This window comes from Anastrepha obliqua, chromosome 4, assembly GCF_027943255.1.
Source record: "Anastrepha obliqua isolate idAnaObli1 chromosome 4, idAnaObli1_1.0, whole genome shotgun sequence".
NCBI classification, from domain to species: Eukaryota; Metazoa; Arthropoda; class Insecta; order Diptera; family Tephritidae; genus Anastrepha; species Anastrepha obliqua.
In genome coordinates, this window is record NC_072895.1 from 115562329 (window position 1) to 115577281 (window position 14953).

The window sequence follows — 14953 nt, forward strand, 5'->3', positions numbered from 1 at the left end:
GAAAGTGAGGAGAGGTTAAAAGGGGGCTTAAAGATTGCGGATATATTTTGTATAATACAAATTACAGTGTAAAAATTGTGTGGTGGTGTCGCAGTGCTCATTGAATGCCTAAATTATATTAAAATGTGAAAGTTGCATAAAATTTTCTATGAATAATTTTTACAATTTAAAACTGCACACAGTTTTGTTTTAATTTCTTGTTAGCAGGAAGAGCTTGAATGATTAATTTGAGTAATTTGTGCGTAACAGAATTTCTTTCGATACTCAAACCAATTTTTATAATAAAAAAACGAGGTTATAAATATAAACAATTATAAATAGTTTCCTTTTTTTGCTTTTATCTTTGTTTAAAATTTGTTAAAAGCAACTTATAAAAAGGAAGGTAAAAAGTAACTAAAAAGTGGAAGAGCGTTTTAAGATCTAAATGAAAGTGTTGATTGCGGAAAAAATGTATTAATATATTCTAAGAAAATGTCATTTGAACTAGAAGTTTGGCAGTTGGCACTAATTTTTAAGGAAAATAGCAAACATTTTTCCGTAATTGAATTTCCGTTTCTTTTTAATGCGAAAACACACGATTGTGCTTTAGAATTTCACACACCCTGTGTTTCTTTGGTCCTCAACCAAATGCCTAGTTCATTGGACAGTGAGTTGCAAGTATAAGTATGGTAAGAATAAAAATACATACAAGTAAAAATATTTTTAAACCTTTTTGCTTGTTGCAAATTACTTTTCCTCAACATTTATAATTAAAAATTAATGACTTCATTGTTTACACAACAAAACAAAGCTAATATCACTCACTGAACAAGCAGCGTATCTCGTTCAATGGAAATTAAACAAATTTTAAATTTAAATTTTTTTATGCCGAACTTATTAAATAAAAGATTTTAGTTGGAAAAAAAAAATAAATGTATACAAGTTTGCAATTTTCACGAAAATTTCACTTTTGAAAAAAGGCAAAGACAAAAAAAAAACACAATTTCGTGAATGAAAATTATTTTTTTTCACATCAATGCACCAAATGTAATAAATATCAAACTTGTTTTTAATTTCTTTTCAAATACAAATTTAAGTTTCTCATTTTCCGGTTTATAAAACCCTAGAAATTTGTGCAATAAAGTCATTTTTTAATATATATGTAAATCCTACTTTCTCACTTTTCCGTAAACATAACTCAATTTCTCGCAAGAAATTTACTTTTTCAACTTAATTTTAAAAATTTAAAGATAAATTACAATTCTTAAATTTAATAGGACACAAACAGTTGAAACTGTTTGACTTAATACAAAAATACATTTTAAAGCAAAATATTAAAATGTAAACAAAATTTAAAAACTGCAAATTCACACTTATTTGAATTAAAAATTACAGTAATTGCTTTACAAAAATGGCAAATTAGTGTTACAACTTATGGAAAAAATTAACTCATACATTTTAAAATAACTCTCAACCGCACACTTCAAATTAGCCCGAAATTTCCAATTTTTTTTTTTCTTCAAGTAGATACTTAGCAGTTCCGAAAGCAACAAAATGCGTAGAGATGCGTATTAACATTTTTAAATACAATTGATTCAATACAATAATTGAGATTTAATGCAAAAGTTTTAAATTAGTGGAAGACAGTAGCATAGATTTGCGCAAACTTTGCTGTTTGGGTGATAAAATGCACAAATTAAATTTAATTAATCTCTTTTAAGTGCACACAGCGCAAATCAGCGGCACTCATGCAACTTACACAAAAATTTATGCGACACTGGTATTTGTGCGCTGCTAACGCGGTGTGTAAACAGCATAGTCGTATTCATGAATGTTAAAGAATTTTCTGTGGAGTTCTTATGTCTCTCATGCTGTAATGTTACTATCAGCAGCGTGAGCACAACTGGTTACAGTTATGTTAACTTACAAGAGGCTTTTGAGATTTGACTACTAATGAATTCTTCAAAATATTGGACATGCCGGTCTGCGCAACCCTACTTTACTTTGTTTTTTAATTTTCAATTCTAAGAGTGCAAAATGTACTTTCTTTAATTCTACAGAGTCATTTAGAGGAAATTTAGAATTAGCGTGCGCAAACTAACTTACACAAACTTTATGAACCGGTCTGAAATTTTATGTTTTTTTTCTTTAAATGCAAACTGCAACATAATTTGGTTACTTTAAGGAAAATACAACAACAAACATTTGCTTGACTTTTTGAAGGTAGTGCTTCGGCTTTAAAACACAGTCTACTTTTTAAACGCACAAAATTCGTTACTTAATTGCGGCTACTTTTCCTCTAAATGCTGCCGCTTCATGTTCACAAAATTGGCAAAAAAAATTAAATTTGGAAAAGTTTGCACAAACCGCCCTTCAAATTAATAATAAGTAAATTGAAATTTAAAAAAAGTTAGCACAAGCAATTTGTAATTTCAAATAACTATTGAAACCCCCATTTTTTTCTAATCCTAAATGCAATTCAGTAAAATTTCAATAAACATAAAAAATGATAAGTTTGCGCAAACTTCTTTGAAAATGATTTGCACAAACTTTTAAGCATCACATTTCGTTTACTCAACTATATAAAACTATGCAAATCGTTTTGAAAAAATACAATTTTCAAAGTTTGTGCAAACTGCATATTATTGAGCTACTGCTGCTTCCCTGCTACTATCGGTTACTGTTGATAACAAAACGGTAAACATTTTTACTAATTCAGTTTGCATGAGATTTGCTGTGTGCTGTGAGTGTGTGTGTATGTAGGCTTGTAGTTGAATTTTTTCCGTGTACTTTAACTGACTGTTCGTAGTTCACTTATTTTAATTACACATAAAAATGTATGGCTTATAAAAACTTGATTGATACTTCCTCGCTTTCTTCGTTTCACATTCCTAACTGCTTCAACTATTTTGTTACAATAAATGCTTGAGTGTTCATCGTTTCATATATGTATATGTAAGAGTACTATTATATTTATGTAAAATAATGTTTTCTTTGTTTCGTTTGCATTTAAAAGTAAAATTTGGTTTTATATTGTTTTGTTTTGCCTACAGCAAATAAACACAAATAATACGCATTGTATTTGTTGCTGTTGTTGTAAAATATTTTACTGGTGTTTTCGTCTTAATGAAGTAGTTGTTTCTCTTGCTCTTACTTTCTTATGCGCTTATGCGCTTATGCTATTCTGCTCTCTCACTTGCATGCATTTTTCTCTTCTTATCCTATTTTTAATCTTTCCTTTCACGTAAAACATTTAATAGTCATATATATATTTTTTTCTTGTTCGTTTTTGCAGTAATATTAATTATAATTATATGTATGTATTGTATAATATAAATACGTTTCATATATGTATGTTTATGTAGGTATGCAATATTTTTTTTTTTTTAATTATTCAATTTTCGTCATACAACTCCTCTGCAACTTTTTTACTTTTACTTTCTTATTTTTTGCATTTTTTCATCATAATTTTTTTTTTGTTACGTATTTTTTTATAGAAAAAAAAAGAGAGAGTGTTTGCATATAAATAGTTTCACTTTTACATTTACTGTTGTGATGTTCATATGTGTATGGATGTAAGCCTATACTATATATTTATCTCTTTCGCACAAATTACGCCCGTGCTTTGAATTTCGCACTCACACACTTCCCCTCTTGGTAACTCACTTATATTACTCGCTCCCTCTCTCCCGTGCGCTGCCTAACTATTTTGAGAGGGAATACATACTTATTTTCAATTACCGCTACTAACTTTTCCTCTGCTTTCACTCGCGCTATTTAGCTCTCTCTCTATCTCCTTCTCTTTCTCTTACTCCGTTAATCAACTAATTTCTCTTCTCTCTCACCAACTATTCCATGGGAAGAAAAAATTGGTCTGGCGATGCTCGCTGCGGTTGCTGCTGCTGTGACTAGTGGGGCTGGGAGGTTTTACATTTTTCTTCTAGTTGTTGTTGTGCTAGTAAATTGTGGTTTTTGTTACTACAACTATCGGTTTACAAATTACACTGCCATAGTATCGTAGGCTGTGAATCCTGCGCCACTTTGTTGTTGGAGTTGTTTTGGACCGGCTTCGTTTCTATTGATTGCCGAAGTTGAAGAGTTGAGAAGAACAAAACAACAAAAATCCATAATTAGTCAAACAAAATTATAGAGACAATTTTTTTGCTTTTAATTTACATAATAATACCTACATAAATGAGTGATAGTTGTTGTAAATAATTGCAATTGAGGATATGTATGCACATATACATATACATAGAGGTGGTTTTTGTAAATATTTAGCTCATTCATGACTCATTTCAATAGTATAATTGGTCAGTTGTTACATTTTACTTATTTATGAATACAATAATCGGTTAAATGTTTAGTAGGATAAGAGTAGATTAAATTATAGTAAATTTACATACATTTTGTATTTTAAGAGGCAATGGTCGATAGATAAAACAATAAGTGAGTTTGCCAAGTAGTCAATAACCTGATCTCAGTGGCTTGACTAAGTAAAAATTATTGCAAAAAATGGGTAGATGGCGGTAACTACTCTACACTACACTACTCGGCTTTCAGTAAACTTAGCAAACTCGTTTGTTGGGCTGACGGCATTTTAGAAGTTTGTTTAAATTTCTTTGTCTTCCATTCTCTCTATGCTTTTTTTTTTAATATTTGTTTAAATTTCTTTGTCTTCCATTCTCTCTATACTTTTTTTTAGAAGTTTGTTAGGTCTCTTTTTCTTCTATTCTCTTTACGTTTTCCTCTAGAAGTTCGTTTTAATTTCTTTGTCTTCCATTCTCTCTATGCTTTCTTTTAGAACTTTGTTCAGGTCTCTTTGTTTTTCATTCTCTCTATGCCTTCTTTTACTTTCTATTATTTTTTTCATTATATTATATTATATTCATAACCTAATATTACTTTGACACTTTCCTTTCAGATCTCCCTCACAGCTCATCTAACTTACTAACATTACTTTATGGCAAAATTACTCTAAAATTTCCACTTCAATCTACGTAATCTTGTAATTCATAAATTTTAGGCCCAAGCTTAGTACTAAATTCTTGAGGAATAGAAGTACTTTTAGCCTTCCCTCTCATAAGAACTCAGTGAAGCTGTTTCTAACGAGGAAAAGGGTATCAAATCAAAGAAAAAACCAGAAACTGGCTGGAAATAGTGATTTTTCATTTAATTCCAAGGCTAAGTGTTAATGCTGGTTAATCAATGCAATGCAATCAAAACTCTTTACCACTTCAAAACTCCATCTATCAATAGTAACAGGGGCGTACTTCGTCTGAAGCTTAAACCAGCAATTGAATACTCTTATCACATGTAGAAGGCCCCCACACATTTTTGGGAAATGCTGCTGCAGGGACCGTCTTTGGCTGAAAATAAGTCCATTTCGTTCCGGTAACGTAGAACCGACTTTTGGGAGGAACAATAGACACTCTGCCTGAGAATTCGATGGATTTTAAAGAGCTTGGGAGGTGACTCTCATCTCTGACAGAGTTGCCATACACGTTTTATGGGAATAACTAATTGAAAGCACTATTCGTTTAAAAAAAAAAATCTTAATATTTGATTTGTTGAAAATGTTCATAACACGAATCCGCTGGCAGAGTATTGTTCAGAGCGCCATTGCATAGTTAAACGTCATCACCTACAACATTTTTTTTGTTTTGCAAACAGCAACCCTAAGTTACATTTTACCCACTAAAAACTTTCACCCGTGAACAACTGCACAATTGCATATAATTTTTTGTTTGTTTTTCCTTGCTATTCTTTGCTATTTTATGAACACTAATATTTTACTAAAAAGCCATCTATCCTTCTTTCAGTTGCCTCTTAAACATACAAGCAGTATTTTCTCATAGATGTAGACTTCAAATTCAGCTGTAAGTTCTTCATTAAGCATATTGGTTAGTATTAAAAAATGGCAAGCGCGCTGTAACTGTATGATAAAAAAAGCAAGTGTTTAAAACTCTCGCATTTTTTGTTGTTGGGTGTACATAGAAGAGCTTTTAAAATTTCGTGCAATTGTGTCATCTCGCATGAGTGTTGCTATACATTCAATTTAAGGGGAACTAGTTTTAAAAATTTGTTAAGAATATATTGCAATGCTGTTGGTGGCAGAGGGACGGCAGATAGGCGTCATGAAAGTAGTTCTTACTATTATTAGAGCTTCCATACTTTGCTATTAGTGATACTAAATTACAGTCTACTAAAATTGTATCTATGATATGTTTTCTGTTATTTTTGAGTGCTTTCCAGGTAAACTAAGTTTATACTCGCATGCACAAATTTGCAGAGTTGAACTTAGCTTCACAATTTACCACAGCCCAACTTGCATTGAACATTTGACTCTAGGTACTATATCATAGTGTCCTATATACACAACTATACATTCACATGTAGTTATATATCCTTTGTAAGGAGTCAAGATTCTCATAAAATTAGCGCTTTGGGTCTCAATGATATTCTTTAAATTTTAGGTGTATCATTGCTTTGAATGAAGGGCGACAACTACATATTAGCAAAAGAACCGCTTCTTACCACTTATACCACGCATAACCCCGCTCACCTACTGCGGTATTCAAGCGTTAGGAATTCATAAAATTACTCTGAACTCATTGAAGTAAAAAGTAGAGGAAGAGAGAGGGATATACATATATACCTATTAGCTGACGTAGGCACAAATTGGGTCAAAAGACCCAGCTGAATTAGATTAAGATGGGAAAAGCAGAGCTTAATTGCTGTTGACGCTTATATTCTGAAAATATTTCTATGTGTAGGGAGAGCTTTTTTGAATTCTGTGATACATATTGGACCGAAGAAGGTATTTGGAAAAAGAATAATAAAGTTTATAGGTGTTTTAATTAACTTCTTAATACAAGTTAATACAAGACAACATTTCGTCTACTTTATATTTCTGCCAGTCCTTGATAGGCAAGAAATTCATATTTTATAAAAACAAAAATTCAGTTTGCTTGCTTTTCAAGAGCGAAATCTTAGAAAATATCTCAAAAATTACCAATGTAAATGAAGTAAAATTTGATTTGAGGAAAAAAAAACGTTATAAAACTATTTCGTGGAAGCCTACATGTTATTGGGGAAACATTTTTCTAAGGAAAGAGACAAAGAGAGTGTAATAGAATAATTTTAATCACTAATAAGCTGCTTTCTATTCAGCAACATCTAGCGAGTAGTGAATAAAACAAAAAATTACCCTTGAATTCAACATATGATTTTTTTTTTGTGGGGCATTGCTTTTCAAAGCGTTCCGCTTGAGAGTATACAAAATATTTTGATCCCGTCAGAGGACGGTCCTCGCCACATGTCGGTCAAACTGTTATATCATTCCATTGTTTATCAAAGGTTTGCGCCTAAAGTATCGCTTGTGCGGTAAGCGAATAGTCGCTTGATCATCGCTAAACTGTACTACTTTCACATACAAATTTTCCGCTTGGCGTGTAGCGGAAAACTCTAGCGTGTAGAGATGTGATGAATCGAATGCGACAATAGACTGCCTCATTCGTACTTTCACCTAAGTTAGGGAAGTAGGTTTGCTTGACAAAGAAAGTGCAAAGGCACGTTTATGATCTTAATTTATGGCTGGCTTTTCTAGCATGCGCACTTTCATTGAAAGCGCGAAATACTTTGATCAACAGTTGAACCTCAAATATAAGTATTTTTGAACTCGCGTCACAAATGTTTGAAAATTTCAAATAAAGTTAAGGGCATTGACAATGCGAGGAACTGAACTTATTTTTAACAACAGCGCGTCAACTTGCATATAGACCACATTCCAATGTATCATAAAAGAAACGAAAGATGAGAGAGTTGTTGATACGAGTAAAATTTAGACTGTATTCATTCCTTTTAAAAATATTGGGGCTTTCAGAATATTCTGGTACTATGAATATCTAAACCCAGGCATGGCTGGTTGAAACCATTATTCATAAAGTCAGGACGAGTGATTAGGAAACTATTCCAGGATGTGCACAATACAAAGGTATGACCAACATCAAACCCTAAATCGGCCCTTAGCGAATTCGAAGAAATCAGATGATTTGCTGAGGTAATAAGGGAAAAAACAGAGGTCGGCAGAAACTGATAGTGTTCGTCATGTATGAAAAAATTAAAGCAGACTCTGAACTTGTTGATCGCTGCTTTCTCAACAAAGACTGATTGAAACACTGATTGTATTCAACTAACCTCACTTTACACATCCGCCTCTCTCTCTCTCTCTGTCTTATCTCGTATTAGCAAAATTTACTCTTACAATTTTGTTTCGGATGGTCAAACCTTGTAATTTATCTTTATTGATAGCAACTCTAAAGGCGGATTAAGAAAATTTGTCTCCCATGCAGCTTCGAAATACCCAACACCTTTTATACTATAAATTATTGGATCATTTAAATAGGTGTACATCAGGAACAAGGGTTTTTTAGTTATCAAATAACTCACGCATAACTTTATTACCCAAATTTTTGAGTACAGAAAATTTTTCATGGAACTCATCTTCATAGTTTTGGTATCTATTTTGAAAATAAGCCAATAAAGTTCAGGGTTACTCTTAAAAGATTTACAAATTTGTTGATAATTCCCAGTGGCATTTTTAATTTTTTCGCAGTGGATTCTCTTGCGCCGATCAAAAAAACGCCCTTAGAATTATCATCGAGCGATGTGTTGAGTAGAAGTCTTAGCTGCACTTGCTTTTAATGGACTTTGAAAAAGTCTTCGATAGCATCAATCGGAAAACCAACTGGTATGCTCTGCAGAGAAGACATAACCCAGACAAGCTAATTGCTCTGATAAGGGAGTGCTAAAGGGACCGAGCTGCTCCTGCATAAGGGATTGCTTTCTGAGACTTTTCCAGGTGCTGAATGATGCACGACAAGAATGCATATTGTCTCCAATGCGGTTTCTTTTTGTCGTCGAGAACGTCATATGCGCTACTTTCAGTAACGAAAATCAGCAGAAAGTCAGTCAGTGACAGATAATTAATCAATTTCTCAGATACTTGGCATACGTGGATGACATCTGCGTACTAGCTTATAAACTCCGCATCAATCACGAGACATCTGCAAACGTTTGTCCACCGCTGCTTGCTCGGTATTTTGGTAATTTTTTGACTCCATAAAAAATCCAGCTCGACCTTGCTAAAAGAGCTAACTAGCTTGAAGAGGTGACTGAAATTCGAAAAAAGGAAGTGGCAGTGGACTGGAGATACGCTTAGAAAAAGTGATACGCTTAGAACAGGGGTCCCTTTCAACAAGTTGGACGAGCAGTGGGTAGGCCACGTACGACCTCGAGATGTTCAACTGAAACTGAAATGAACTCCTTGGTCTTACGTGGAACGAACTGGAATATTTTGCTCAAAACCGTTCCTGCTGATGAAGAGGCGTAGTTGACGCCCTATGTTGCAATAGGAGTGAAAGAAAAAAAAATAGTAATATGACTGGAATAAGATTCAGAATTTAATCGCCCCTCAAAAATGTACCGTCCTAGATAATTGCTTTTATAGCGTAAATGCGAAATCCGCTCCTAAAGAACTGCATATGGCGCGCGAAGGAAAACCAGTTTTACTCCTTTAAACGAGTCCAAAAATTGGGTTAGAAAAAGATGGATATATAAAATACAGTGTCTCTCTCCATGTAAACACATATGTATGTATGTAAATAGTTATGTAAGCATACAGTTATTTGCATTGTTTATGAGTGTCAGAGTTAAACGCAGCAATAAAAGCTTACAATTGCAACTTATTTTTAAATTTGTGTAACTTTTAAAGCAGATATTCTCGTTTGGAAAACTTATACCGATCGATTATAGAATAGGCTAAGTATACTTAATAGAATTTTTACAATAATCAAACTGTGATTTGCCATTCAACTCAAACACAAGGAATCACAATAAATGTAATTGAAAATAAATGCTTAAATAATAAAAAAAAAAATTATTGCAAAAATAAAACACAAACATGCAATTGTTAAGTTATTGACAAAACTACAAAGAAAAAGTATGTATTTTACCCATTTAATCATATCTGACTATGTGGCTACGCATGCATAGAACAATAAAAACAAACAAATATTAATTATTATTAAATATAAAATGCATAAGCGTGTAATTTTTTTAATGTTTTTACACACAAATACTTTACACTGCGATAAAATAATCAACTTACAATGGCCGTCGACTATGGTGGGTAAGTACGAGTAGTTTTTTTGTAGGTAGTAGAATTGGTAGTAGAAGTAGTTTACATAGTAGTAGAAGTGAGAGAGTTGTACCACAGGAATTAAATAAAAAAATAACCAATAAAAAATAATTTTAATTAAATGTTACATTATTTGTGTTTCAAGGTTAGCATTTATTTTATTTAATTTTTTTGAATTTTTTCTTTTGTATTTTTTTGTTGAATTTTTGAACTTAACGAAAACTATTTATTTAGTTGGGCTTAAAAATTGCATTTCCCAACAAGATTAGTGCAAGTAATAATTAACAACTTTTTGCAATGAAACGCATTAAATTAAAACACAGTAAGTCTCAGCTACTCATTATTAAGATTTTTTTTTGTGGCAATAATAATATCAAAATTTTCGAACTTTGCGCAAAATCTTTAATCTACATAATAAATTATTAATTTTTTAACGCTACTGCAACCCTTCTAATTTTTTGAACACAAAACTAAATAATTGCGTTCCAATAAATTCCACAAATTTGTGTTATTTTAACTATTGTACAAACTTAAAAAAAAATTTAAGATTAAAAATTTTAAAATTTCTAATTTTCCAATTTTAAAATTTTATAATTTAAATTAAAAATTTTTTTATTTAAATTTTTTTAAATTGAAATTAAAAAATTTTTTAAATTTAAATTTAAATTTTTTTTAACTTTTTTTTAATTTCTAGTATTTTCTAACTTGTGCTACATATTTTAACAGTTATTAAAAAATTTCACAACCTTGTTTTTTGTTCTTTCTTTTTGAATTAAAACTCTTTTATAATTTTTTTTTTTATAAATATTTCGTGTGTTCTTTTTCGTGTCTTTAATACATTACCTTTCAATCAGTTTGCGCATTTCTTCAGTTGTACGCTGATCCTTTTGTAGTGGGGATCTTTTGACAGCTGCTTACATTTAAATTTTAGTTTTTGTGCATTTATTGAGTTTTGAAAATCAATCGTTTCCCAACCGTTAGCACAAATATATTTTAATTTCAGTATGAAAAAGTTCCGTAATCACAAATGATAAAAATAAAAAGGAGAAAGAAAAGTTATAAATAATCAATAAATTAACATAAAATGTATACATATATTTTTTTACTAAATCTAAAAATGTAAAATGGAATTGTATGTATGAATTGGCCCATAGAATTTTTCAATATAATAATGACCTTTATTAAATGTTTATTCGAACTTTTAAGTGTCGGGAAATTATTAAAAAACATTCAAAATTATTTGCGATTAAATTCTTATTTTTATGATATTTTATACAAAAATTACAAAATATTAGTGATAAATTTGGTGGAAAATAATTTACAAAATCTCTTGAAATGCAAGCTACTGAAAAATTCCAAAACTTATTATTTTTCAAAGTGATAAATGAACTTTGTTAGCTTATTTAATTCGTCAATAGAAACTATCTAAAGGCTGTTGGAAATTCTAAAGAAAAAAACATTACTTATAATAGGGGGGAAGTTAAAAATTTCGAAAAATATAGAGGAACTTCGTGCAAAAATTTCAAGAATGGCCTTTAGAGACGTTATTATTGGCATCTGAAATATGAGTTCATTACAATAATACACCGGCAGTGGCCGGTGTGAAGAGGTTAAGTAACTGAAATCATTCTTGAAACTTGATCAGACAAAATGGCACACAGAGCTCAATCACGAACCTTGAACCTGATTGACTTTACCGTCGAGAGTATGAATCAAGAATGTGAAATGAAACTTTCTCTCTAAGAATGGTTGATTTTAATATCTGGAATCCATCTCTACACGAACGTTAAAAACACTCAATAAATAGATATGTCGGTGCCCTACAACACGAAGACCGAATTTTAAAAGATTAAAATATTAATTGATAAATTAATTTTTTTCATATATCTTCAAATTTCTTTCGAAATACTTTTAACTTCCCCTCATGACTTTTTTTATAAAAACTGAACTAAACTAAAAATGGTTCTTAAGTTATGTTAATAGCAGGGTTTTCAAAATAGAAGTCCATGGCAAAAACAGGAAATGTAATAACTGAAATTCTATGAGCAAATCAAAAATATTCACTTCAGTTTTTTACTTTACTTCATTTAATTTTTTTGTTTTCTTTATTTGTTATTATTTTAGGTGAATTGATTTTCATGTCTTCTTTGTAAAAACCTATTAAAATGTTTATCAAGTTAAGTGAATTAGTGTTTTTAATATCATTTACACATCGCTCAGTTCCTTCAAAATGTGTATCCATGGCATAGACTGGAATGATAATCAACTACATTTGTATTCACAGCTAATATTTATTTCTTATTTTATTAAAATTTTTTGACGTGATAACGTCTTATAATTCGATTTAACAGGCTGCACGCACGAAAAAATGTGTCGTTACCTTGCTCATTACTGTTCATATGTAGTTACCTTGCTCATTACTGTTCATATGTAGTTACCTTGCTCATTACTGTTCATATGTAGTTACCTTGCTCATATTAGTGTTACCTTGCTCATTACTGTTCATATGTAGTTACCTTGCTCATATTAGTGTTACCTTGCTCATATGTAGTTACCTTGCTCATTGCATTGAATGAACTGCAAGCGAAAGAGCGGAAGGAACGACAAAGCAAACAAAGCAAACGAACGGCAACGTTCGACATCTTGCTCTCCCCTACTTAAGTGAGCGTATATATGTATGTATGTATATGCGCATATGTACATATATAAATTCACGTATTTGTATTGGCATATGCCTTCTTATTGATTATTATTATTTTGATTTACTTGAAGAATTTCAAATAAAACCAAGTTTGTTAATAATACCTGTTGTTTTAATGTTATTATTATTATTTTTTTATTATATCTGAAGGAAAAAATGTATGGTAATATTTACCATATCTATACTAATATTATAAAGAGGAAAACTTTGTTTGTTTGGTTGTAATGAATAGGCTCAAAAACTACTGGACCGATTTTAAAAATTCTTTCACCATTCGAAAGCTACATCACGAGTAACAAGGATTATATTTTATTTTGGAAATAGGGCTCGAGATATAGGTCAAAACGTGGACCCGGGTAACCTTCGGATGTGTATGTACAATATGGGTATCAAATGAAAGCTGTTGATAAGTGTTTTAATACGGGGTAATTTTCATACCTATTGATGACTAGGGTCTCGAAATATATGCCAAAACGTGGACCCGCCGTGTCTTTGAACCGAATTAAACCAAACTTACACACATTGTTAAGTAGATATTGAAGATGATTTCCGTATAGTTTGAATACCTATTGGTAGATAGGGTCTCGAGATATAGGTCAAAACGTTGACCCGGGTAACCTTCGGATGTGTATGTACAATATGGGTATCAAATGGAAGCTGTTGGTGAATGCTTTAGTTCAGAGTATTTCCATCTGCTCCGTGACTAGGGTCTCGAGATAGAGACCAAAACGTGGACCCTAGAATGTGTTTGTACAATATGGATATCAAATGAAAGCTGTTGATAAGTGCTTTAATACGGGGTAATTTTCATACCTATTGATGACTAGGGTCTCGAAATATATGCCAAAACGTGGACCCGCCGTGTCTTTGAACCGAATTAAACCAAACTTACACACATTGTTAAGTAGGTATTGAAGATGATTTCCGTATAGTTTGAATACCTATTGGTAGATAGGGTCTCAAGATATAGGTGAAAACGTGGACCCGGGTAACCTTCGGACGTGTATGTAAAATATGGGTATCAAATGAAAGCTGTTGGTGAATGCTTTAGTACAGAGTATTTTTCATGCCGCTCCGTGACTGGGGTCTCGAGATATAGGTCAAAACGTGGACCCGGGTAACCTTTGGTTGTGTTTGTACAATATGGGTATCAAATGAAAGCTGTTGATAAGTGCTTTAATACGGGGTAATTTGTTATGTTATGTAATGTAATGTAATGTTATGTTATGTTATGTTATGTTATGTTATGTTATGTTATGTTATGTTATGTTATGTTATGTTATGTTATGTTATGTTATGTTATGTTATGTTATGTTATGTTATGTTATGTTATGTTATGTTATGTTATGTTATGTTATGTTATGTTATGTTATGTTATGTTATGTTATGTTATGTTATGTTATGTTATGTTATGTTATATTATGTTATGTTATGTTATGTTATGTTATGTTATGTTATGTTATGTTATGTTATGTTATGTTATGTTATGTTATGTTATGTTATGTTATGTTATGTTATGTTATGTTATGTTATGTTATGTTATGTTATGTTATGTTATGTTATGTTATGTTATGTTATGTTATGTTATGTTATGTTATGTTATGTTATGTTATGTTATATGTTATGTTATGTTATGTTATGTTATGTTATGTTATGTTATGTTATGTTATGTTATGTTATGTTATGTTATGTTATGTTATGTTATGTTATGTTATGTTATGTTATGTTATGTTATGTTATGTTATGTTATGTTATGTTGTGTTATGTTATGTTATGTTATGTTATGTTAAAGTATATTATGTTATGTTAATGTTAACTCATTCTCTATATCCATACAAAATATCTATCAAACAAATAAAATTAAAATTTTCTTTTGAAAATGCAACCATTCAATCAGTATTTTCTTATGACGTTATCACGTTAAGCTATCGTCAGTAAACCGACTTTACAGACAACCTCTTTTTTTTCTTATTTTTCATTAAATCATTTTATTTTGTTTTATTTTACGTTACTTCATTCTATTGAGTTGGGGAATAAGTTCATAGCGTTTTTATAGTTTCATTTATTTTACA

At 31.1% G+C, this 14953-nt stretch overlaps 1 protein-coding gene across 12 annotated transcripts in view; it reads right to left on the reverse strand.

Annotated features, from left to right (window-relative positions):
- Window positions 1-2293: 2293 nt before the first annotated feature.
- Window positions 2294-14953, reverse strand: part of LOC129246049 (cell adhesion molecule Dscam2) — a 244335-nt gene continuing 231675 nt past the window's right edge. For 10 of the 12 annotated variants that reach the window (XM_054884561.1, XM_054884562.1, XM_054884564.1 and 7 more), the window contains 3 exons: window positions 11024-11090; window positions 10151-10162; window positions 2294-4054 (listed from right to left, as the gene is read on the reverse strand). In XM_054884561.1, coding sequence (XP_054740536.1) covers window positions 3979-4054; window positions 10151-10162; window positions 11024-11090 — 155 coding nt within the window. In that variant the 3' untranslated portion in view covers window positions 2294-3978. The remainder of the gene's footprint in view (window positions 4055-10150; window positions 10163-11023; window positions 11091-14953) is intronic. The other 2 variants (XM_054884563.1, XM_054884567.1) reach the window with 2 other exon arrangements.